The following is a 26801-nucleotide window of genomic DNA, read 5'->3' as shown; positions in this document are numbered from 1 at the left end:
CAGGCCTCTCATTCCACCTCTTCTCCACGAGCTGATTGGGTAAATACACTCCGGGAATGGGAAGCAGTTACTGGTTGGGTTCATGAGGATACTTGTCAAAAGCATCACCTGCCTTTGTAGTTTGTATTTGAACGTTTCATTCAGAGAGTTGTGACGCAGGCCTGCTCTTTGTCAGCTGTGTCTAACTTCACATTGACCTCTTGTTGTGGACATGAATAACATGAAGATCCTGTTCCTTTACCACAGAGGGATCATGTGACAGGCAGCGCCACAAATGTCCATGTGCATGTCGTGTGAAAAGGTTTCTTTTTAAAGTCAAACAAGTACGACAAGTTTAAATAACGGCGGATGTTAGGGTTTTTATATATAGGTAGCTTAAACTAAGACAAAGGATAATGGGGTTTGGTTAGAATGAAGTTTTGGGTTAGAATTACAACAGACAAACTGAAAATGAAAACTTCACTTGCAGTAAAAGTCACAATCTGACAGATCTGAGGGCAAATCCTCCTGAACTCCTCTGTTTTTATGTCTTTTTATGTCTCCTTCATGTAATCCCTTTATGTTGGGGAAAGTATCTTTCAGACTTTGCCTACATGGAGTGAATTTTAATGTCATTTCAAAACATTTCATAAGACAAAGTTTTGTGTGACCTAATATTATTTAGTAGCTGAACACACACATTTTAGCTGTTATGCATCCACACCTGGGAGCCACTAAGCATTTTTTTCCACTGGATCATCAGTAGCACAGCTGGAGCAATTTGCCTGTTGAGTGTTTTGATTATGAGCTCCTCGACGGTAGTTGTTATGGCAGGACGGAGCTCATTCACTTTCGCCTGCCTAAACTGTCACTGCGCATCAGGTTTCTGAGTAATTCGGTGTTTTAAAGTTGCTTATGACTTCGCCCTTTGATGTCGAGCATGTTGTACATGGCCTGATAGTCTTGGAGAGTTTGTTGTGGCGCAGGACACACTGTACTTTGTGTGTGTGTTTACTTTGCTGCTGTCTATCCAGAGCCCTTTTCAAAAGAGCTAGTATAAACAGCAGGCCAAACAGATTCAAAATGAGACACAATTTTGGATCCAAAAAACCATTTAACCTCAGCAAGCAGGGCCGTCCTTAAACATGAGCTCATTGATTGGACTGTAATTACACTTTGAAATCGGCCATTGTCACCCGTTAATTTAAGTGGAGTTTCTGCGAGGGGACAATGAAGCCCCGCTGCAAAACGTCTAGCGAGTGACACTGATGTCAAACACATGTTTCCCCCCGCAGCCCAACAGAAATAGACAAGCCTATTTAGAGGGCTGGTTTGCATGCAGGCTCCAAGGACTGATGTTTGCAATCTGGGAGCCACAGTGGGTTTTTACATGATCAGTAATTCAAAAAGTGGTCGGCCAAAGAATTCATCTTGTGCCTCTTTGTTTTGCTGTTGCCATGCACTTGTGCTAAAATATCATTTGGTGCAACAGGCCGGCATTAAGACAGCAGAAAGTATGTCGGACGGCGTCCAAGGCCTATCAAATGTCCAGAGGAGCGAGAGACGGGAAAACACAAATATTTTCAGTAGCAGGGAGTGAAACCAAAAGGCGCTCTGGTGGACAATCAAAGTGAATTAGGGGGTTTCTGATGAACGCGTCAATGTTTATTATAGCTGTAACTGTCCAGATAATATCCAGATGTAGATTTTAAGCTATTTAAAAAAGCAATTTGAAGGACAGGGAGCAGAGGTTTGGGCTCTGTGGTACAGCAGAAGGTCTGCAATTGTCATTATCCAGAGCGCAAGGTGTTTTTGTGCCCACTGTGCACTTGTCCTTCTATAAAAGAAGAACAGAAGGTAACTGAAAGCTCTTAAAGGCCTTTGAACTTACATCTAACAGCCAGGTGTCCTGTGCTTCCTCAAAAGAGGACAGCGAGGATTTTACCCTCTATTGTGCCACAAGAAAAGACTTCTCAATCAGCATTCTGCCTCAAGCAACATTAACTTGACGGTTTTGTTCAGTGACTGAGAAGAGTGAAAGACTTCCTGCTTTTTGATAAAACATAAATTATGCCCAGCCAGTGCTATGAGAGCACACTAGGTGCTTCTTTATTATGTACTGGCATTTGATAAAGGAAGACGTCCTTTTTTCACAAGACAACTTCCTTCTCATACAAGCCAGACACATCTATATTTGTTTAGTGGGGGGGTTGTTTACTTTTCAAGACCAGCGCCATTACAGACAGTTGTCAAAGGAAAACACTATTCAAACTGCCTTGTAGGTTTTGCCTGAGGTTCCTCAGAACGGTCATGTCATTTTGTCATAATCCTTCACCAGCGCAGGGCATGTCGTAGCACTGTAACTCCACAGCACAGAGGAAAGACAAACACATAAATACAGAGATAAAGAATGACCGAGGGCATATTTAGAAAGCTATGCCTTTTGTGTTGACATTGAGTTCATAAAAGTGTAAAAGGAGGACACATTTACTAACTGACAAAACAAACAGAGCTCCCCTGACAGTGAGCGGTGAGTGCCGTTTGTGTTTTGGATGCCATGACAGTATCCAGGGGAGTTTTCCAGGAATATTAAAAACAGAACTCAGGCTGAAAAAAAATGAAGTCAGACTTCCAGTTATTGTTAGTGAACGGACTCTGTATTACATATTGTTTATTAGTAACGTTTGAGGTTGCAGTGCCTGTTTCTAATCATATCTGTGAGTGATTCATAAAGTTGAAACTGTATTTGATGAAACATTTTCCCACCAAGTCGCAGGATGAAACACTGTATGTGTGACAGTGGGCCCACAGTTCAGTGCTTCCCAACCTTTTTTGGTTTGTGACCCCTTAAAAAAAAGTTTCATATTTTAAGTAATTTTTCATTTATTTTCTTGTTCCAACTTTCAGCTATAAGAATTTTCTGCCTTTCTCTTTCTTATGTGATAGTAAATTGAATGTCTTTGGGTTTTGGACAGTTGGTCAGACAAAACAAATGGTTTAAAGAGCCAGACATTGGGCTCTCGGATATTTTGAAGGCCCTTTTTTAAAAGAAAAAAATATATTTTCTGACATTTTTTGACCAAACAATCGAGAGTAATCAATAATGAAAATAATTGTTAGTTGCAGCTTTAAAGTGTCCACATGTAACCCCTCATCGCTGATGGCCTTGCAGCTCAAAAGCAGAGATTTTTCTTGAGTTTGTCTTATTTAAATGTTTTTTAAAAGGTTGGAAGGAATAGAATTTTCTAGTAGGCTGCCAGAAAAGGCGAAATATGAGAAAAGTAAGTATAAATAATCTTTCTTTTAACATTTTTTAGTGAAGTAGTTTAATGTTTTAGATAAATATGCTTTGTGGCTTACATGCTGAAAGTTAGATGGTAAATTTATAGCTGGAGCCAACAAAGACTAGAACAAGGGGAGCAGAGAATCCAGGAAGTATCTTGCCTGCAGCCTGTGACTGTATATAAGGGTGTATAAAGCATCTCCACCTCCTACAGCTGTACAAAAATAAAGCCAAAATATGCCGGATGTGGCCGCTGCTATCTTGCCCTGGTGACGTCATTTGGAGCCAGAGTCTGCGATATCAAATTCCCGCTAATACACCCATCCGACCATTTGCGAGCAGCACTGTTGAGCGCAAGCACACTAATTGGCACACAGAGCTGTCAATCATGACGTCGAACCCCATTTAAATAGCAGCAAATACCTAATTGAAACCACACTTACCGGAAAACTGTTCACTTGAACATCGGGGTGATAAGAACTACCTAAAATGACAGAAACCATCTTTGGGAAAAATTTATTTGATGTATACTTTGATCTTATAGTTTGCCCCATGTCCTGCCCGCTAACATAGAGGGGGCGGGGTTTATGTCTTACATTGCAACCAGCCACCAGGGGGCGATTGAGGCATTTTGGCTTCACTTTTGGGGAGGTGTCTTGACGTTAATCTTTATTATACAGTCTACAGCTACGGCCAATTAATAGTCGGTGACAAGACTGACTGTAAAAAGTTGAATTCATTCTACATTTATGTTTTTGTACAGATTAAATTTACATGTACAGGGTTGTAATTACTGACCTTTGGGCAGAGTCAGGCTAACCGTTTCCCCTAGTTTCCAGTCTTACTGCTAAGCTGGACTAACTGGTTTCAATACCACAGGACATGAGAGTGATTTTGATCTTTTAATCTTACTCTGTAAAGAAAGGGAATAGACATGTCTCTAAGAACATCTGCTGACCCCTCTGATTTATCCTGGGACCACTTGGGGGGTCCGTCCCACAGGTTGGGATCCACTGCCCTGGCAGTCCATAATGATATGGTCTGTGTGTTATGAAAGGTTGATAATACGGTTGTACGTGCTTTACTGTACTTGCTGATCTTTCAGACTTTGGACTCCACACTGACTGCTGATGAGTCAGTTTCCAAGGCAAAGACATAACAAAACACTTGTTACATGAGATCTCATACTGGGAAGTAAATAAAGCAACGCTGCCAAATGTTTACTCTAACGTGCACTTTAACCCCATGACACTACAAGGAAGTGACCCAATGTGAAGGCTCCGATGAGGCTGTATGACCCACTGGCACGTACTACACTGGGCTGTCTCAGCACACTATCTGTCAGCGATGTGTGGGCTGGAGACACTGAAAGATTACAGCAGTGTCTCAAGGCCAGCTAGGTTGAACACTCAGCTATATGCTCTTTAAACCAATATTGTTCTACAGTCTACACAGGAGGATGGAAATTTCCCTGCACTTGAGGAATACCCTGCTGTAAAGCCAGCACGGACCACACACAGAGCTGCTGGTGTTTTTCAGCCAGTGTAACAACTCTGTCAGGTTTCTGTGGGAGGAAGTCCCTCAGATTCCGCGGCTTCACCTATAGTGAAATACCTTGTCTCCACTTAATGTCTCAAAGTGACTCATCATCATCTATTTGTATTTCACAACTGAGGGTGAAAGGCTGCACGCAGACGTTCATCGGGGCACTTTGCGTGCCTGAGAGGGGAACGACCTGTCTTGACGTCACGCAGGGATCGGAGTCCTGATGTGACAAGAGAGGATTCCCTCGGTTGCTAGGCACCGGGGTTCCGTGTGTGGATAAACACGGGGTTCCTCGTGGCACACCTGTGTTTGAAGTCGACACTGCCACGCTGTAAGACCTCCACCTGTTGCTTCATCACACTGTTGAGTAACCATAGTTATTTTCCATTGGAAATAACTGCAGTGAGGCATCTCCTATAAAACTTGCAACAATAGTGAAATGGTGTCATGGCAACCAAATAACTCCCATGAGGGGAAAGGTGAAGCTTTTATTTCATTCACCTGTCACCTAGTTATGCTGTAGGCATGAGTAAGCTCATTTATTCTGTTTAATATCCGGTGACAGCTAAAGATAATTTGACCAAGTGGTTGATGCAAAAATGACTGGGTTACATTGACTTCCTTCATGTTGTGTGTGATGCTTTTAAAGATACAATAATTACAATATAATTTCTACCATTATCCAAAGTATGAATTCAAGAGATGATGAAGTGAGTTAAAGCTAATGTCAATGTAATTCTTAATTTAAAAAATGTAATTTTAAATACCATGTAATGAAAAAAGACTGGCTTTAAATGCACCAAGATAAAATAGATTTTTTTTTTCTTAAATTAGATGTCTAAATTTAAAGGTGGCATGTGTCTTTCATTATCATGATCAAGACCAAAAAAACCCTACCCTTTTTCAATTAATTTATATTAATCCCTTGATTATATTTTTTTTTGTATTTTTGAATTTTTTTGTATATTCAAAAGGTTCACAATCCCAGTACTTCTTTTTTTTTAATGTTTTTATTTTTACCAAAAATGTTTTTAAAAAGCTGTGGCGTAATGTAACTAAGTGCATTTACGTAAATCCTGAGCTTCTAAGTACTTTTGTTTTGTTTTTTTTACTTCACTACATACATCTGACAGCTATGGTTACTTGTTATTTTGCAGGTTACAATTTTAGATACAAATTATATAATGAGTTTACACTACACTATACTATGAGGGATTTTCTTAGAAAAAATCCTTCCCTTCCTCTCACTCATGCTCATCACGTATGACCCACTACAAGTGTGTGGCAGTGTATAGAGACTCTGCCCTCTGCCTGTGTTTTCTTATCATCTTATTTTGTTATGTTCCAGGACATTCCTGGGTGTGTAAACCCCCATGGCACTCAGGTGAGCTCAGGTCTTTATAAAAAGGTAGCGACCAGGTTATAAGCTGCAGGCATCTAAGAGGAAGCTCCGAAAATAGTGGACACGGTGCTTATAAAAATGCAAATACCGGCATAGTGCGGCGAAATATCTTAATATCGATATGGTTTACAAACAGTCACTGACAATTCCTGCACAGTATACCTTTAAATACATGCTATAAACTACCATATATATAAAATTAGCTCCACCTCAACCAGCTACCAGTAAAAATCTGCTTACACATGAGGGCATCAGTGATAAATCTATCATTTCATATATGATAATACAACAGGACAGGGGCCATTCTGCTTATTTTACTTTTAGCATTTTTACTTGAATACCATTTTGAATGCAGAACTTGTAATGGTGCATGTTTAGATGGGTGTGTTGCTACTTTAACTTGAGTAAAGAATGTCAGTACTTCTGCTTTATATGATAATGAACTTCTTTATAATTCTTTGGCATGTTTTTAACGTGAATGAGGAACATCTGTCTTTGAGAAACATGTTATGATAACCCTGTGGTTAATCTTAGATAAGAGAGTATATGTTAGTGGCAAATATTTGTGAACATAAGAGAGGATACTTAGGTTTTGCTGCGACCGAGCCCTCTGTAAGCAATCATGCAGCATGAGGTATATGTCAGGTCTCCCCTCCAACTCCCCAGAGGTTGAATTTGCTTCATGAATGCAGCCTTCTCATCGTGTGCCAAATACTATATTCACATGCTCTGCCAAGTATCACAGAGACCGTTCCCCAGTGAGGGAGAGCACACGTCGACCGGTGACTCTGTTCTACCAACGGCTGTGCTGTGAGGATTTTATGACTTTCATTTAAATTATCATGTGAGTCAACAGTTGTAAAAGAGTCTGTATGAATAGACGATCATGCGGAAACGTCTTGTTTTTGATCCAGGACCAGACTGTTACAGAGGTCGATGCAGACGAGATAATATTCAATCTGGTCTGAGTAGGTGTTAGTGCCAGTTTCATTCTTGTCATTCAGATCACTGCCGGATAGGACAAATATTCACATGCTAAAGTGCAATCTAATACATGCACTCGCTCTGAGATTAAATCTGCAAATCGGCGAAAAAATTCAATAAACTCGCTTTGCCTTTCTCCGACTTGTTTTTTCACACCGTCTCAATTATGGCAGGAAAATGCTGCTTGAAATCACACATTATTGTAAAATTGGAGATGTTATCTCAGAAATGTTCATGTGCGGCTGGAGGGGGGAAAAAAATACAGATGAAGATAAGAACTTGAGCAGCTTGCTTGTTTCAGTTACAGGCGGGTTAACACTTAACTTGATCTTGATGACTATCATGAACACTGAAAAGTGAATAACACGGCTTTCTCTCTCTCTCTAGAAAGTGACTCATACAGTATTCTGTTCCTAGACTGGGCACACCTGCTCTGTAGGTGCTCCAACAAAAACAGGTGCTCGCAGGAAGAATCTGAAATAAAACTATCTAGCTGCAACACCAATGAAAGAATCAAGTCCATCATGCGACGAGTAATAAGAACAAATCTGGTGTTTCAGGTCATGGGTGACACGGACCTTCCGCACCTGCCTTGAGTGACTCACATGAATTAAGAGTATCACAGTCCCCTTACAAGACAAACTTAAGGAATGACCTCATGCAGGACCACTGCAGTCTGGCTAGCAATGAACAATAGCTGGTCTGTGCCGGTCCATCCTACGTTTCTCTCTAGCACGTCTGTGACCGTTGACCACAGCTTGAGTCACATCCTTCCCCCTGCTCTCCTGCATGTTTACGGAGTGCTGGCACTCAATTGGCTATGATATCACGGGCCCTGGGTATTAAGAGTCGCACTGTTTGAGAAGACCTCCAGGATGGGGTGGAAAGAACCATCCAGGGTTTGCTACAACCACAAGCCTGATACAGGAAACCCCCTCCTCTGTCTCTCTCTGCTGAGTTTTCCCCTGCATTCAGCATTCCTCGTTTGCCTGTGGGACAGGTGCCTAGAGATGACACTATGACAGCTAACTGTGATGACTGCAGTGACATCACGCAACGAAAATGACGCAGGGAGGCGATGGAACAGTTTTCTCTAAATAGACATTTAATGATTTAAAATGTGTGTGGTTACAGACAGGGAAAAGGGAAACGGGTGTTGGGGTGGAAAAGAGGGGTTTTCAACTGGTATTCTGTTTACAGTGCGACTTACACTTCATGTTTTCTGCAAAGCTGAATGTCAGGAGTCAAACTGATGATAAGCACAACAGCCATGCAGGAGGGCATTGCTCTGGCATGTATCAATGGCATCACATGGAGGCAATAATAAAAAAAAAAAAAAAAAAAAAAGAGAGAGAGAGAACTTTGCTTTTGAATGTACAATCATCGAACAAATAACACTGAAGTTCATTAACATGTAACAAATATATATACACATAATCAACAAACAGGAATTGTGGCAGAACAAAGCAGCTTCATATAAAAAATATCCTACTCAGACTGACCGGAGAATGTGTTATTGTTACCTGTGTAGAGGTGATTACAGTAACTTTAAATGAGAATTGTAACATACTCTTTTAAATCATTTGACCCACTGTGATAGATTGTGTACATCTCTGCGCTGTATGTGTTGGATGTAAACATAACTCCTGCTTTCCTTGGCCTCGCTCACATTAGGAGCCACAGTAGTAAAACATATTTACTTTATCCTTACCTAACTGACGGCTCCATCTAATGTTTGCATTGATCAGAGAACAATAAAAATGTAACAAATACAAAAACTAAACAAAAAAAAAAAGACAGTCCTCTGGTCTCATGACTGACACCTGCCATTGATAGCGCATTAGCGGCTCCACTCCGCCCCCTCTGATTTCCACCTGCCTACTGCCGGCTGAGGCGCTGCCTACTGGGTCCGGAGCTGGTAATCTGAGGAGGAAATGGACAAGACTTAATCAAATGGACAAAAGAATAGGGAGAATCGGAGAGAAATCAAGTGGAGGCAGCTGATGCTTTCCACCCAGAATGAATGGAACACAAAGGAAATGAGATGAGGATGTTTGGCAATTAGTGGCAACATTAGCGAAAAGACCAACATGTGCAACATTGGTAATCTCAGCATCGAGATCGGGGAAGCTCGACAAAAGAAAAAGTTCACTTTCTCACATTTCGCAGGACGTTGCCACATTGCCTCATGTTCTGCACTGTATCCCCTTTTCATAGAACTGCATCAGTTCACGGCTGGTTCCCACCACATTGCACTGCATTGCCCAACTGTTGCCTAAGATCTGCACATATGGGCACTCTGCACAAGTAGGAGTGAACTCGTAACCTACCTCCATTTTGGGTGATGTAGCGCACCCACGGCAGGGCCTGATATCCACTCTTCTCAATGATCTTCAGGTAACGCACCTGTGGAGGGGAAAATAAACTGAATGACTGCTAAGAACAAATAAAAGAGAAATGAGTGTCTTTTGCCAACAGTTTTTTCAACACTGAGTTATTTGATCATGAGTTATCATTGCAGACGATGATGCAAGTTGCTGGTTTTTGGTGTAATAAATAACACAACATTCCCAAAATCATTTGTGGACATTAAGGCTTTTTTTTAAAGGACAAAACTAGCAAATCCGACACAGTTTCCATCCATAGTCTATATTTATCCTGTGCAGGGTCACAGGGTGGGCTGGAGCTGATCCCAGCATGCACTGGAAGAGCCAGGATACACCCTGAACAGGTTGACAATGCATCACTGGACTTCTGCCCTTTCTCCACCAAAAATGTGTGCATATATGCAGTTTTTTTAAATGCAGGAAAACACACTAAAAATAGGTGACAGACTCCTTTTCCATTGGCAGTAGACCAGAGCTGTGTACATGGCTCTGTGTTAGACAAGCATGAGTACTGCAATGTATGTAACACAACGGAAAACAGGTTAGTAAACTGTACGAGCAGTATGGAGCAGAAACGTCGTTTTCATATCTGTTACTCATTTAGTCTCTCTTTGAAATTTGGTGCTGACTAATTTGGAACGAATGTTGGAGTGCTGTTTGGACAGAGACAGACGGAACTGTAGCAGTGTGTCGTTGAAATGTGCTGGAAAAGGGGCAAAAATTAGCTCATCCTTCCACCTAGGTGTCATATTTCCATCCCTGCCGACTGAAGCTGATTGGAAACGGAGCCGATAAATAATTGTGACTACTTCAGGATATTTATCCCAGGATTAAATGCTGATTGTAACCTTTCCCACTAAAAACACAAGCCAGATGATAGTGGGTCTTTGTGGGTTTTTGTCCAGTGGGAAAAGTGCTTGACATAAAAACCAAAATATAAATACATTCCCTCCTACAGACACAAGAAGAGGATGTAAACAGTATCCATAAAAAGACCCCAGCCAACTGGTTTGAACACAGGGTCTCCAATCAAGCACTCAACAGTTAGGTCCCACTTCTAAAGTGAAAGCTTATTCTTAGCAGGTTTCCAGTGTGTAGTGTGTTCAAACTGGAATTGTTTGTAACATAACATACAGAGTGGTGAACAGAGTATCTACAGGTATGGGACATTTAAAGTTAATGATTTTTAAGACCTTTCATGATCATTTTTAACCAAATTTAATACAGTTTTTTGGACAAATCTTTTTTTGTTATTCACGGATTGCAGGTAAGAGTAAAAGTAAGTATATTTGGAGAAAATTAGAGTGAATCAGATTTATCTACATTTTGCCAAAAGAAAAGTGCAAGTGTAAAGTAACAAGAGAGTATTAGGTTTAGTCTTCTGAACTGCACAAAAAGCTACAAACTTTTCAGAACCACCTTTTGAACCTGGAGTAAGTATTTGACGCTCAAAAGACAGATTTTCAGTGGAGTACTCCTTTACGCTTTCAGCAAGCTGCGAGTTGTAGTAAGAGTGTTGTTGATGAGGAAGCAGTAGTATGACTCACATTGAGAAGAGGGAAGCAGATACAGAACAGCTTTCAAGGGACACAAAGTGAATTTACATAACTGTATTTTTTCGAAGCCTGGGAGGACAAAAAAAAAAAAACATGCACATCAGCACAATCAAGATACAACTTTCACAAGCCATTAACCGACCAGTGTTACCACAGAGCTGAATGTCGAGAAGACACTCTAAAAATACCCTGCTGTCCTGGCCATCGCTGAACATGATTGTTTTTCCCAGTCAGGTGGAGAAAAACTGTTTAAACTTTACTGTGACAATCGGTGCAGGTAAGTTAGATTAATAGTGACTCTTTATGAATGATGAAATATTACTTCAGTAATAAGTATCTGTCACTGTGCACTGCCAGAAAAAAGAATACATGGTATACGTGCATCTGTGTGTCAACCTTTCTGCTAAAAAAAGACAGATATGCGCTCTGACAATTAGCAGGGATGAGGGCACAGCCATTTTAAGGCTGACACGACCCCTCTCTGAGAGATGTCATCGTGCCATGTCTCCATCATGCCTGTTTCCCAGCCGAAAGCCGGACAGACAGGGCAGGAATTTGTGGGTCGAGCGGCTGGTCTCTGGTAAGGCCTCGGTAGTGGCCGCCTTGTTATTACCTTCCACTACACAGTGAGGTCAGAGAGAGAGAGCGCCGTGGCCACCAGACACATGACGACAAAAACATAGACACGGGATCACCGAGTCTGCCGGCACAGCACTTCTCCCTGAACCCAGCAGCCAAACATGCAGTCGGCCTGACCGTGGGTACGTAGTCAGCAAAACGGCATCAAAAGCTGTCCTCCGCAAAATATCATTATGGCTTGTAAGATGAGAAGGGGAAAGGAGGATGTTTGTTGTATCTCGTTGGGTAAGTACAGACTACATGTGTGGTCTGGCGTTATCAGGCTTTTGGTAGAAGCTATGACCCAAAATGCATCTGCCAACTTGTTTGGGTTCCCTCACCGTCACCTAAAGACGGGAGATTTGAAAATGTAACTGCACTTGTGCTGTTATTGCCACTTGGCCAAAGTGTGGGGTTACTCCATTTCTAGTTAAATTTACAAGGTACAGTTACGTGCATCATGCACACTTCACATGTGCTCTCCCCTACACTTAGTGGTAGAGTAAAGAGGAACTTTCTCATGCTTTGATATTTACATGTGTCTAATTAAGCTTCACAGCCTCTTCTCACACGTAGAGAGTGGCGTTACTGGCTGCATTAGAGTCTGAGACCAAGTCTGCTGTTGCCCTGTAATAAGGGAAAGGTTACTGGTCTGACACAGGAGTTCGATGGGAATATGGCTCTTAATAGGGTGTCTCTGGGATGGTGGGTGCACCACAGTGTGATTGCAAACTTTTGGCTCGACAGATGGATAAACTGCGGAGGCCTACAACAACTTAGGAACCTCTGAGCTTCTACAACTAAATAAGTATCCTGATACTTCATGTTGATACTTGTAGATCACACATGCCAGTGGAGAATATTAATTCAAATATTGCTCAATGCCTTTTAAGCTAACTATTGTCCTTTAAATACAAAGAGTCGAAAGTACAACAAGTAACAAAATGCTTCTTTTAAAGAAAGGCTGTGTGAGGAGATACAGCGTTACCCACATTTAAGTAGGTTGGTGTTAAAGGAATTTAAAGTAAGCCAAATGGTGTTAAACTCCTTGAATTTTCTTTCTTAATGTGCATGCTTCCTTTTTGATTTTTATGGGTACAACGTTATGGTACATTACTACCACCAACTGGGATGGAGTTCGGATCTGGAAAAGCACATGCCGGAACCCCTCACTGATGCGCATCGTAGAATGTAGTGTATATGGAACTACATGCACATCTGCGCAACCATTCCAGCTTTCTGTGGATGCTGACACGGAAAGTGTCTGAGCCTTAACCATTTCACATGGTCCTCTCAACTATTTATTACAGCACAATTTGAGATGTCATATCTTATGGATAAAATTAGTAAATTAAATTGAAGTTAAAAAAGACACCTTCCTCCTGCAGCTCTTCCCCACCTGTCCTAATCCCTTCCCGTCACACAAGCTCCGGCATCATACAGTGACCCAGTGTTCCCCATACACCGATATATTCAATCTTATGTTATTGTAGTGTTGCGTGCAGCCTTGCTGTGCTGAAATAGCAACCTTTTCTGCAGAATTCTTAACATTGCAACAGACTTTCACTGAAGGTGCATGCACGCCCATCTGCATTTGTAGAGCAGCCAATAGAAAGGCCCTCTCTGACCTGTGATCGTGTCAAGTCTCCCCTCACAGGCGAGATTTTCCAAAGCCTGAAAACAGAGCCAAGAGGAGGTGCAGAAGTCTAGTTTTCTTTCAGTCCACTTGAGTTACAATATGCTGAAAGGTTATTATGGGATTTTTGCCCAGTGACGCCAAAATTAAACTGCCTAACCCGGCTTTAATTCAACTTGACTGAGACATCTCTAGCACTCACTTAAAGTATGTTAGGTCCTCCCCAGAAAAAGTAAAAGAAAAAAAATCCCCAGGGCACACTGCGGTTTTCAGAACTCAACCTTTTCAGGTGGCTTGCTTCCAGGATGTTGTAAATTTAACACCAGGAAAATCGCTCTTGACATTTAGCCTGTTGTTTTGCTGTAACGTTTCATATGTTTTATCAGATTTGTTTTAATTTAGCTTAACGTACTAAACAAAATGATGTAAATGAATTCTTCAAAGGGTCTGATGACTCTCAAATAATCCATAAAGATGCCCACTAATCTTATAGGTAGTACTGCTGAGAGCCTTTTACAAAAACTAGCCAAATTAAAAAACTCTGATCACTGGAGCCAGTGACACTTCTACCGAAAGGGTGTGTCTAGATTGAAGTGAACAGGAAACACTCAGTTTTCTTGTGTGTGAATACAAGCCAGCGATGGTTTGTGGAAAACCACAAAAAGAGGATCCATCAACCAAACAGATGAGCAAGTCTGATCTAGCGCTAGAAAGACTGCACTGTGTATTGCATGACTAATTGTTGTTTTTCTATCACTTGTAGTACATTTTTTATTTTACTTATTCTTTAAAGAAATGTTTTATGTGCACTTTTACTGCAAATGAAATGCATTTTGTCATCTACCATTTGATAGAAGCTTGCAACTGAAAAACAACACTGTCAATTATGAAGTTTTCTGTTGTTAGTGCCCAAAGGAACCTTCACACACAAAAAAAATCCACTGATTTGTTTTTCTGGGTGGGACCATGAAAGAGTAAGAAATACTTCAGACACTCATTTTTAGAAACAGCATTAAAAGTAAAAGCAATTTCTTATCTAGATATTTAAAAAGGACTTTTTAACGTATCGTGAGACAAGGCTCTGTCTCCAGGATATGCAAAGCAACTCGACACCTGCCTCTGTCACTGCACTATGATTTAATGCACTTGCTTTTTATTTGAGCATCTGTTCATTTATGGACTGGCAAAGATTCGAGGAAGGGAAAAGTAGATTACTTCTTTCAGCTGCCAAATTACCTTGGAAAATGGCAAGCATTCTTGTACTGCCAAAACCACCCCAATTAAAAGTATCACATATTTCAATTATCTTGCATTCAAGCTTCTTGTTTCCGAGTGGGCTGCATAATGTCCGCACAACTTAATGAGGTTTTATTGACTATGATAGGAAATGTGGAGAAGCTGGAAAATATGACCTCCTGGGTTTTTTTTTTTTAAATGAGAGTTTTCAAAAAGCAGTGTTTTAAGTTAACAAGTAAATAGAAGCGAGTTAGAAGGAGAGATTCTGGCCCCCATTAGTTAAGAAGAAGAAAGTTACTTAGATAGCTTAATGTTAAAAATATGCTGGTTGCTATTAAAGTAAGCTTCAATAATTGCTATTGTAGAACAAATACTTATATTTGCTGTGACTTTTATTATTACTCTGGCATTAAGCTTTCGTGACCCAACACTTCTAGGTCTATTGATTTAAAAGAGACTGGCATTGATAACTTGTGTGTGTGCACTGAAAAAAAAAATAGTGTTAATACCTGGCCCTGATGCACAGGAAAGGGGAAGACATTGGCTTGGCTACGCATGTCAGGGTGCATTTGTTTGGGTGTTGAGTTCAAATATCAACAACCACAATCACTGACTCCACCTTTAGATGAATGCACCAGCATTTTACAACTTCTGGTTTAAATATCACTCGAGAGTATCAAAATTCACGAGAGCTTACGTCAGATAATAAAGCACAATGTCAAATGAGATCTGGTTAATGTGACACTGAGGTGAAATTGTGTGTATGTACCTATGGAAAATGCTGTTTTCTCTTTTTCGGGTAATAGTATGATATTTTCAAATGGAGTCTGTCAAGTTGCCATCGTTTCCTCACATCAAGACATGGGAAAACTTAATTTTGTGTTACTGTGGTGCTACACATATAATCACAGGACAACTGTGATTATACAGTAAGTGCAGCACATCTGTGTAAGTCTGTGGTCAGCAAAAGTTTTCATTCAAACATGAAGGAAAAAAAAACATTAGCTCCTCTCTCAGCTTCATGGGAATCACAGTCAAATTCCGATGAACCTCCTTACCTGTATCTAAGAGTGACATTGTTTTTTCATCACTGTGATTAACATGAAGGCAGAGGGCCAAGTCCAAGTTGATGAGCAGTCGCTTTCTGGCTTGACAACAATAGACATTTTCTCTACCACAAAATGAGTCTCATAGTTGAGCAGCGCTCCCTTACTGCCCCCTCTGGCCAAAAGCGGGACACAAATATGAATTGTTTAAATTCCTGCTCCGGAGAGAGAGAGAGTTCATGTGAGAGACACTGCAACGTGCCATAAATTCTAAATCCGGGATGACAGGGAAACAACCCAGAACCGCAAGATATGCGGACTATGCATGCATGTGAACAAGGCAATAATCAAACAGCAGGTGCACATAAACTGCAGCATTTGTTTGAATCCAATTCCAGATGGTTCACTATGTAGGAATGATAAACAAAGTTTGAACTGTAAACAGATTTAACCAATTTTCCTGTCATGAACACCTTGGTTAGTGTCCTAGTTTCAGCTAAAAGTAGGTTAAATTATATGTGGAATTATTTGTGAATACTGTTTGACAGAGTTGTGTGTGTGTGTATGTGTGTGTTTTGTGTGTGTACCTGGATGCCTGAGGTGGTGAAGTATGGGATCTCAAATTTGACACTAATTGGTGGCTTTCCTTCCTTGTCCTCAGCCTCTACACTTGGCAGACCAAAGTGGGCGCGCATCAAATACTCCTTTCCACCCTGTGAGAATCATAACACAAACTCTAACACAAATACAAAACGTGAACTCTGAAAGCCTCACGTGTTGATATTCTACCATTTTGTCAGACAAAAGTGATGACAAGGTGAAAAACACCAGCAAACTGCAACCCGAAATGTCCAGATAAAACCCAACCATAAGATGACACATTCATTTCTTTAACCATCTGTATGATACTCATGAGTCATGCTCACAGGGAAGGACTTGATTGACCAGACGATCTCGCTGTTTTCAGGCACCCACTTCACGCTGCCCACTGTGGTCTTGAATTTGGGTGAGTCAGCGTCTGTTGGCACAGGAATGTGGATCTCCACGTTGTTGGCCGTGGAACGCCTTTTGAACTGACTCTTTGCCTGAGACGAGAAACAAGCAGGTCGAGTTTAACATGATGTCCTGCCTGTGCAGGGGATTAAACCCAGAGCTTAATGGTGGCTTTACATAAGTATTTGCCACGCATGAAAACTAGACACACGGCATAAGCAGCAACAAAGTCTATGAGTAACTATGGGATGCAGGCTTAACAGTAACAAAGTTGCTGCTATAAATGATCAAAAAATTGACCTACCTTGATCATGTACTCGATCCGACTGTGGGAGTGCTTCTCAATAACAGATTCGATCCAGATTAAGGGCTTCACCTGAGATTTAAATAAACATACTTTACCACTATGAAATTCATTTTAAACAAGCTCCATCACACTTAACATACATGTCAGTTAAAGTAACATGACACTGTCACCACCTGGTGGACAGTAGGTATTACTACAACAAGAACCAACATAAAAGGTTTCAGAATAGGATAGACATTTGCAAACAAAAACAACAAATAGCCATAAAGTAAAATTTGCACTGTGTTGAATAGTGTTGTCGAAAGTATCGATTTCTCGATACATATCGATTCTGAGTATTTGAAACAGTTTCAATTCCCATTTTCCGCAGCATCGATGCACTTTCTCAATCTCTCTTACTTTTTACTACAGCCTGCCTAACCTAGAAAAGTCGCCGTCATGTTGTAGCCTTGGTATATTCATTTTTTAATTTAAAAAAATTAATTGTATGCCCTCAATGTCAATTTTCACGGTATCAAGGTATTTCAAGGTATCGTCATGAAGTCAGAAATTCCAGTATTGTGACAAGTGTGGAATCAGTGTTGTGTTCTCTCAGTGTCGTAGATGAAAGCCAGGGGAAAACACAGATTGCGCAACACTTGGGGGGGCACTTGAAGGATGTAGTTGTGTAACATGTTTCTTAGTGTATCCACTTAAAAAAAAAAAGTGTAGTCTATAGCCAGACTGATACTAGACTTTTGAGCCTGCAAGTGACATTAATATAAAGAATATGTCAGCTGATCAGAAGATAGTGAGGCACTTAATGTTTAACATAAACAATCTTGGTCCCTTTTTTAATAATTATGACAAAGATACATACTAAGCTAAACAATTTACAGTTTACTTAAAATGAAGAATGTAACTTTTTTGTTGTTGTGTTGAATGCCACTATACTTTGGGGTTCGAAAAAGGAGGAGGTGTGACAGGTATGGTAGAAGTTTACCATTTTTATTTTGTGTATAAAACCAGGCACTATGTGTTCAAATGTGGTCAGTCTTTTAACAAGACGTGTCTTGGGTAGAGAATTACATAGTTCCTCGTAGCTATAACTGGAGAGACCTCTGCTCCACTGTACTACTTCCCTTCCCACAAGCTTTCTGGCAATCCTATTGCGAAACATTTATTGAGAATTTAATGCCAGTTTAAACTTCCTTAACCTAAAGGGCCTCCCTTCAGCCTCCCTCTTTCCTCATTACATTGGATTTTCCACGTCCTTTCATGACTGTGCTCTTGGTATTTGAAATGCTCTTGGCCTGGCTGATGATGAAACAATCTGGTCTCATTTGAGCAAAAGCTGGTTTGGCTTAAGTCCTGGTCGCTTTTGTTTTTTCCAGGTTGTGAGTTTTGTTTATAAATATTTACCTAGATACTGACTGTGCCTATGAAAAAAAGTTGTTGTAAACATCTTTGCTCAATATAAGCTTATAAATGATTATGATTTACAGTTTTATAAATCTAAACCAGAGGGACACTGTCCCCTGCTTTTATGGAGTACCAGATGTTCACGAGTCATCATAATCATAGTTCATCTACTGTAGTGTTCAGTCATAATCCACCTGCTTTTACCACTGGATGGATGGATGGATGGATGGATGGATGGATGGATGGATGGATGGATGGTCATTGTACAAGTACAGGGAAAGAAAGTTTATTTCTGAAAAACAAATTCTGGTATATTTTAATTTGGCATATTTCCAATAGATGTGGCCATGGGTCATGCTAACTCTGCACTCTCCACCAACGTAGTAGAGCTTGCTTGTTAGCATCTAGCTAGTTGCAGTAGTTGTAGTTGTATTGTCAATGGGTTTTTAAAGACATCTTGCATTAGCCATAGGCTTGTGCTATTTGGAGAGCCTTGACATGGAAAGGTTTGGGAACCCCTGTCTCAGACCGGCAGAAAGTGATCACAGACATTATCACCCTGGAATAACCACTGTGGCAGAGGGATCTTTCCATGTTGTAAAATATTTGTGTTATTAGCTGATCTGTCTCAGGATTCCAGTGTCATTATTTATTGTAAAGCACTTTGAAACACTGTTTTTAAAAAACTCCATTATTAGCTCAACAGCTACTCTTCCTGGGGTCCACGAGCACAAAATCCCGACCGAAGGGCTACTACTATCTTTATGGAAGAGTTACTACATCATGACATTAAGAGGGGCTCTGGGATTCTTGTACTCTAGACACATCCTCATTTAGTGTTTCCTACAGCTGATTCATTGGTTGACATGGTGGCCCGCAATGACACTATCTGAGAACATGCCAAGTCAAAAACGCAGTAAGAACTGTACTAAAAACGTCATCATCATCTCAGAGAATTATCAGCAAGTGTAACAGCCTGGCAGGTGTTAATTTCACACGTCCTCTTGTTAGGGGACAGTCTGTCAAACCACCAGACCCTGCTAGCGGAACACACAGGTGGGTGGAAGGTGCCTGATATATAGTACTCACGTGAGTGTTGAGGCGGTAGGACATGAGCTCAAACTCTCCATCGGGAGGAATGAAGGAGATGGTGCGGTCGTTCTCAAAGCGAGACAGACGGACACACTGGTGAAACTTCACATCTTCCAGCTCTACGGATTTACTCTTTCCTCCTCCATGAAAAAACAAGAGATAATATTAAAAGAAGAAAAATACAAGAGGAGTGTACCTGCATTGCATGAACTAGTATAGTCACGTCTAGGTGGAACTGCATTTGCATAGAACTTTTAGGGTTTTCTGAGGAAGTGTTGTCTGACTGTCACTCTAGTATACTTTGAAAGGGTAATTAATTATTGTTAAATCCTCCATCAAACACCTCATCCAGCTCAAGTCAAGCATTAACATAACATAACCAAGGTCTGTTATAGGAGAGAACTCACTTCCAGTGTTTTCAAACAGAACCTTGTCGTTAAGGCCAAGCCGCAACTCAGGCATTCCGGACAGGAAGACACGCATCTTAATGGAGCCAACGATCTCGCTACGTAGAACATTACCATTGGCACTAACCTGAAAAATAGGGAGATTACAAGTGTCACAGAGAGCCTCATCAAAGAAAGCATTAGCCACTCAAAGGCAGCTCTCACAGCAGCCCATAGAAATTACAGCACCATCAGCTCGCTAATGTTGTGACGCACACACAGGGAGGAAGTTTACAAGCACTGTGACTGACATTCCTTAAGCAACACAGCGCTTCTAAAACAAGGAGTTCCTACCAGGAGGTTGACTGACTCAATGACGTCCAGGAAGACCTCATTCTTCCTGTACTTGATGCCCTCTGACCTCCAGGAGACAGCATTGGTGACTGTGGCGGGGGGTCGTGGGGCGCCGGTGTCCAGCTTGTGCCCCTCCTGGGTTATGTATCTGAGCGAGAAAAAATGTAAACACTGAGGCACAACAGACAAAAGGGGAAATCAACTATCTGCGAAGGTAAGTTCCCAGAAAGCATCAAAGAAGAACAGAGACTCTCACGGTTACTAAAGGGAGGACCGTCTGACTTATTACTGTACTCAGAACGCTTGGGGAAAATCCAAAGTTAGCTTGCAACATGTCTGCTTCAACCACAATCTTGTGAGGTTAAACGGTCATTTACAGTACATATTGGTGAGGACAGTAAGCTCCTCGTGCTTTGCAGATATACAGAGATGACAGGACAACACCACAAATCTGATAAAAAACAATCTGTAAAACCTGATTTAACGGCAGCACAACAGGTATGGGAATCGAGAACCAGTTTCAGTTGAGAACCAGTTACAAACTGTCCGATCAATCTTAATTGTATGCGTCAGAGTTTATCAATTCCTTTTATCAATGCCGGCATGTTTTTTTCTGACAGCTGCACATTGCAACACGATGACAACAAATTCTTGGCTGATGGAAACTTGCAACAAGAAGGAGTCATGGGAGAGGAACGTCCAATGCGTGGCATCATTTCACGAAAAAAGATGACAACATTGCTGCATGTTATGTCTAAAATTATCATTTCAAGTAAGAATGGAAACTGCAGCAATATACTGAATCACCTTTCTACCCGACATCAGCTTAAATTTCAGGAACGCCATGTATGCGACAAGTGTCACTGTTCTGACTCACACATCATAAAACAGTTGCATTGATGCTGAAAACCTGTGTACACCCTCCTTTTTTCCCACACAGAAAACTGATCAGGAATTAACAAGGGAATTGATAAAGACTCAGACTGATAAACAAAATCACGAATAGCATTAGTATCAGTAAAATCTTATCAATTCCCATCCATACACAACAATCAATGTATAAAAATTTTACTCCAAAAAGCTGGTTTAACACGATCTCCTACACTGACTGTTAAAACACAAGGAATGTCATCATGAATATCGACACTTGAAGAAATACTTGATCAACAAATACATAACAATTTTGATAATTAACAAGGTTAATTACCATGTAAAATTTCCAAATGTGCTTTTACACTTTTACAGTTTGCAGCTTTATCCTGTTAATTTTTATTGTTAATAGAATACATTTGCGTTTTTTGATTGCCGGTGAGACAGAAGAAACACGTGAAGGTATCAGTTTGGATTCTGGTGCAGACTGATGACCATTTGTCTTTTAATCTGGCATTTTATAGACGTAGCAACTGCAGGAAACAACCTAAAAAAGTCGCTGAGAGGCTGTGGCTGGGCCTGCTAACATATCTGACACGCCAACAAAAGATTTGCTCAGATCCAAAACTATGTCAAATAAATCTATTAATGAAAAAGAATCAACTTATAACACGCACAAACTTATAATCAAAATAATCACAGCAAACTAGGAAAAGTGTGGTCAACAAAACATAACACCGACCCATTCGCCCTCTCTCTCCAAAACAACAGTCAAAAATAATCCTTAAAAAATGTCAGTAGTGGCATTATTTGATGGTTACAAATGTACATAAAGTTAACTGCAGTGAGAATATGGCAAAGACGATACTCACTCCTGCAGAATTTTGCTGTCAGTGGTCTGAGGATAGCCAAAGTCCATCAGCTCATCCATCAGCTCGTATATGATGACAAAGTTATCTCTAATGCTCTCTTCCTCCAACTCTTTGAAATACTCTGAAAAAACCTGAAGAACACACACGTTGTTTTATTAACCAGCACACAGCTTTGTTAATAAAGTTAAACTATAACAGATGAAAGCTCATAAAGAATTCAGTCCTACCTGGACAATTTTGTACAAGAAGGAGAAGACCAGCGAGACGCTAGCATTTTTCTTGGATGTTGCAACCACTGATGTGAGGTGTGTTAAGAATTTTAGCGACAAGAATTCAAAGTCCAAGCAGTACAAGCACATACAATAGCAAGTGTTGGGTACAAATACTGTGCAGTGAACAAATAAGGATACAGTAGAGGTTATTGTGTTTGATCCACATGAAACGGACTCCCCCGTGGGCCAGGATTGGAGAGAGGGTCCCCTCCTCCTCTTTGTCCATCAGAAGAGTCATGAAATGCTCAATCTCTGACATGTCCACATCTCCCCGGTAATTTCGGCACACCAGGACCTGTGAGAATACAGACAGTGTTTGTGAAGCTTGAATGTTACTAAATGTAAGCAACTGTGCAACACTGCTGGTAATGCTGAAAACATGAGGACTGGCATGGATATATAGTGATGACATTGTTGATCAAGTTAGTGGTTAGTTACCAGTACAGGCAAAATCAACTGCATTTTCATGTGTGTGTTCATTGACTTGTAGGTTCTTTAATCTTAAACCACCCATCATGACATAAGAGGGTGTGGTGTTTGTGTGCAAACGACATTAGACATTTTAATCTAGAGACAAACACCTTTACAACATTGCTTGAAACGTTTTTCCTTTAATAAAAAAGTCCACTCTTCAGTTAGACACACAGGTAGGCTAGCTGCCTTGCTTATGATGCACCTGTTACTTTAGTTAATCGTTTGGCTCAGCTAAAACACAGCTTTGGGCCGCGGCAGCAACAAACAGATGTTACACTTGGTTCTTGTTTAATTAAATGCATCTCTAGTAATGACGCCGAATTCACCAGAGGACGCTCAAGGTTGAAAATAAGCTATACGTTTAACATTTAGTGTGTGTAGTGCTTTGCATATAAGCAAAGAGAAGTGAAACTGTGCCGTTTTAATGGGAGTTTTGGTAACCGTTTGACGTTCCCTGCTGCTAACAGCTGGTCACCTGTTTGTTTTCTTGTCATTACGTGGCCTAATATTTTCCAATTTAACAAAACCGACAGTCTAGTTCAGGTGCCGTTTACTGGTTTGTTTTACAGGCCAAAACCTTAACACGGCATACCAACCAGTATGCTGCTGTATTAGCGACCCTGCTGCAGATTAAGCCACATCATAATCTGTCAACCAAGAATGTGTTAGCAAGGCTACAAGCTAGGCTAACGTCAGGTTAGCATCGGAGCGGGTTGTGCAGTTACCTTACCTTTCCTTTCAAATCCAAGACGTACACCGCACTCGCAGACATCTTGAACTAATTTCAACGAGCTTAGTTCAGCTCCTTGTAAACCGCTTTCTGGTAATGTTTGATAATAACTACTTAAGGGATAAAATCAAAGAACAGACTTTCATTCATAATACTGAAAAGAGGAAAGCCACCCTTCCCGTATTGTCACACTATCCATGGATCCGACGAGCGCCCCCTGTGGAGCGGGAGGATGTAGTGCTGTAGATTAAAAAAATAAATGATCACTTGACATTTTGATGTATGTTCCTGTTGCATCAGATTATATCAGTTGAATGAAATTATATATTTCCCTATGTGGTAACACAAAGTCTTTTTTCTTTACAAACCTGTTCAACCTGGTCATTGATGAATGAATGAATTAACTTTAATTATACAGCAATTTTCATGCAGAGAATCAGCAGCAGAGACAAACAGCAAAAAATAGAAGAATAAATTAATTAGTCAATAAATTCATTACTCAAATATTAAAAAAACATATTAAAATATTAAAACACATAGCTGCTAGTTATGGGCTATATTAAAAAGATGTGTTTGAGTTGTCGTGTCCACTGAGCCAGCAAGTCTAATATTTAAAGGCAGGGTGTTCCACATTTTTGGGGCACAGCAGCTAAAAGAAGCACCCCCAAAGGTTTTTGTAGTGACATATGAACAGTTAAAAGAGCAGCTGCAGAGGATCTCAGAGTTCGTGGAGGGACATAAGGTGATAGAGAATCTATTATATAGGAGGGGGCGATGCCATTAAGAGCCTTATAAACCAAATCAAAAATCAATTCTAAAAGATACTGGGTGTCTGTTTAGGTTCCATAAAACAGGAGTTATATATTATAAAACCCTGGTAGCAGCATTCTGAATGGTCTGTAGTTTTGCAATGGCACTTTTAGTGTATAAGGCATTACAATAATCAGGATGACTGGAAACAAAAGCATGAACAAGCTTCTCAGCATTTCGCTGGCTCAGTTGAGGTTGTACCCTAGATATATTGCATAAATGATAAAATGCAATTTTAGTTAATGAATTAAAATGAGCTTTAAAATTGAGATCAGATTGCTTAACTTTATCAAATGTCAAATGTGCTAAAGTGTAGTAACATTCTCTTAGAAGTAAAGGTCTTGCATTCAAACTCTCACTGACATAAAAATACAAATTATCAGCATTAATAAATACTTAAAAAGTACCAAAAGTACTCATTATGCAAAATGGCCCATTTAGTAATCATTTATATTAATGCATTGTAATTATTGATTATTTTAATGTTGCGGCTGGTTAAAGTGCAGCTAATTTCAGTTTCTCTACAGGCCTGTACTGTTGGGCTTAATGTGTGATAATACATCTTAATTTATTAGTTCATTTGAATTTGATGATACAAATCTGCAACATAGCCTAATAAGTACTTTTGTCAAATAAATGTAATGGAGTAAAAGGACAACATTGGCTTCCAAAATGTGGTGAAGTAGAAGGAAAGTAGCACAGAAAAGTATAAGTACAGACACCTCAAAATTGTACTTGAATTACAAGTACAGTACTTGAGTAAATGAAGGCCTACTTAGTTACATTCCACCACTGGAAACCTCTCACTTGTTCCCATGTTTTTGTCGCATCCCATTACTTTGGATGTGAAATGAAATTCTTGATTGAGGAATGCCCATTATCAGTTTCACACACGTCTTACAATCTTTTGCGAGAAAGCATGTGTATAAATTTTGTTAGATAATGTGTGGATGTTCTGCATTGCAAAGTGCAATGTTCATTTATTGTGACAATTTTAGAACACAATGTACAGTGACGAATCAGGTTCAAGACAACTGCAAATCCAGAGCTTACATTTCTTACATGCACACACACTCTTCAAAGATTTCAATGTTAAAATCTTCAGTGGTTTCAGAGCTGTGTTCATGGTGCACTGACCTACATTTATCTGACATCAGCCTTGTTGTCATCCTGTGGCTCCCCCTACTGGATGAATAGTTGACCTGCACTAGACAACTTCTACAACCACCAGCACTAAGGTAAAACTGCTCTTGCCACATCATGATCACCATAAAATAGCACCATTTTCAACTGTTTGGACCAAACTGCAATGCAAACTGTTGCCACAGAGTTGGAAGACACACTGTTGTCTCATATGTCATTGTATATACTGTGGCATTAAGATTTTCATTTACTGGAACTAAATGGCATAGATCAGGCCGCAAAGAAAACCCTTACACCACAAGAACACAAAAGTCTTTACACAGATTTATTGAAAATAATCCAGACACTGATGTAAAGTGTGGCACAGAGGAGACATCCGTGCTTTGTATGTGGAAGTGCCAGAAGTTGCACATTTATCAGGTAGACAGATGATAACAACTATTTCTGGTATGTTTCGGTAACATGATCTCTCTGCTGACATTTTTACATCTTGGGTCTCTTTGCTGATATGGAACAACCAAGTATGAGGTAAAAGTGCTCATTCTTTGTATCATACTGGCAAAATATTTTATTGTTCTTTAATAGAAAAAGTCTGAAGCACCAACTATCAAATAATCAATAACAGAGTAGCCTCTCAAGCAGCCTGACCATGGAAAAACTGACGTATGCTGCTAAAGATGCTTCATGCACTATACCTGGAGAATGAAGTTACTAAACCAGCTCTGTACTTTCTGATGAAGAAAGGTATCAACAAAAGTTTGCTGTTGTTTGTTGGTGTTGTGTGGTTTTCTGTTGTGTTTTGCTTTTTGTAAATGGACTGCATTTATTTAGTCTTTTTCGAGTCTTAGTAGCACTCAAAGACAACACGAGCCCATTTATCCATTCACACACACAACCGTGCATTGTTGGCCGAGGCTACCATGCAAGATGCCACCTGCTCATCAATAAACACACAGGCATCAGGAGCACTTTGGGGTTCAGTATCTTGCCCAAGCAGACTTTAATATACGGCAGGATTGAGCCACCAACTTTCCTATTGGTAGATGACCTCCTACCTCCTGAGCCACAGCCATTCCTTTGTGTCCTTACTGGAATATGAAAACCAAGAAATATATTTTACAAGAACACATAAGTACATCAACAAGTAAGCTTGGGCAGTATCGAGGTATTACAGCATACCCGGGTATGTAGAAATCCTGAAGGTATGATTTTCAATACCGTCAAAAATACAGATGCTCGTCTTTCTATTAACTGACACGGAGATGCTGTATTGTAGTGTAGTGCACCGCAAGCACCACCAGAGGTCAGTGTCTACTGTTGGAACAAGCTGCTGACCTGAGAAAGATGGTGATTTCAATTGGTGGGGACAATGTTACAGGACTAGTAAAAAAGAATATTGCCTCTGCCCTGCCTGCTTTAGAGTCT

The 26801-nt window shown here is 40.3% G+C and overlaps 1 protein-coding gene across 3 annotated transcripts; it reads right to left on the bottom strand.

Annotated features, from left to right (window-relative positions):
• Positions 1–8275: 8275 nt before the first annotated feature.
• On the bottom strand, positions 8276–23622 carry ap1m1 (adaptor related protein complex 1 subunit mu 1). 3 transcript variants are annotated; one of them, XM_050033155.1, is made up of 12 exons: positions 23424–23622; positions 22358–22514; positions 22175–22242; positions 21948–22078; positions 20206–20353; positions 19873–19999; positions 19463–19605; positions 16970–17041; positions 16599–16757; positions 16260–16385; positions 9524–9599; positions 8276–9116 (listed from the first exon to the last, which is right to left on the bottom strand). In XM_050033155.1, exons 1-12 carry the CDS (start codon positions 23463–23465, stop codon positions 9094–9096), a joined length of 1272 nt encoding a protein of 423 aa, XP_049889112.1. In that variant the 5' UTR covers positions 23466–23622; the 3' UTR covers positions 8276–9093. The 3 variants fall into 3 exon arrangements, with proteins under 3 accessions (XP_049889112.1, XP_049889113.1, XP_049889114.1); XM_050033156.1 differs by having other exon boundaries at positions 19463–19602; XM_050033157.1 differs by lacking the exon at positions 23424–23622 and having other exon boundaries at positions 21948–22077; positions 22173–22242; positions 22358–22421.
• Positions 23623–26801: the final 3179 nt, after the last annotated feature.

The sequence above is a fragment of the Epinephelus moara genome, chromosome 21 (assembly GCF_006386435.1).
Source record: "Epinephelus moara isolate mb chromosome 21, YSFRI_EMoa_1.0, whole genome shotgun sequence".
NCBI classification, from domain to species: domain Eukaryota; kingdom Metazoa; phylum Chordata; class Actinopteri; order Perciformes; family Serranidae; genus Epinephelus; species Epinephelus moara.
Note: the sequence above shows the minus strand (reverse complement) of the source record. Positions and strands in the feature narration are given on the sequence as shown.

Coding starts and splice junctions, on each gene's coding strand:
- ap1m1 (XM_050033155.1), bottom strand. CDS start 23,465: ATGTCTGCGAGTGCGGTGTACGTCTTGGATTTGAAAGGAAAG. Junction 17,042..19,462: donor CCTACCGCCTCAACACTCAC/GTGAGTACTATA, acceptor TTTAAATCTCAG/GTGAAGCCCTTAATCTGGAT. Junction 16,386..16,598: donor GGTCAATCAAGTCCTTCCCT/GTGAGCATGACT, acceptor TGATTCTCACAG/GGTGGAAAGGAGTATTTGAT.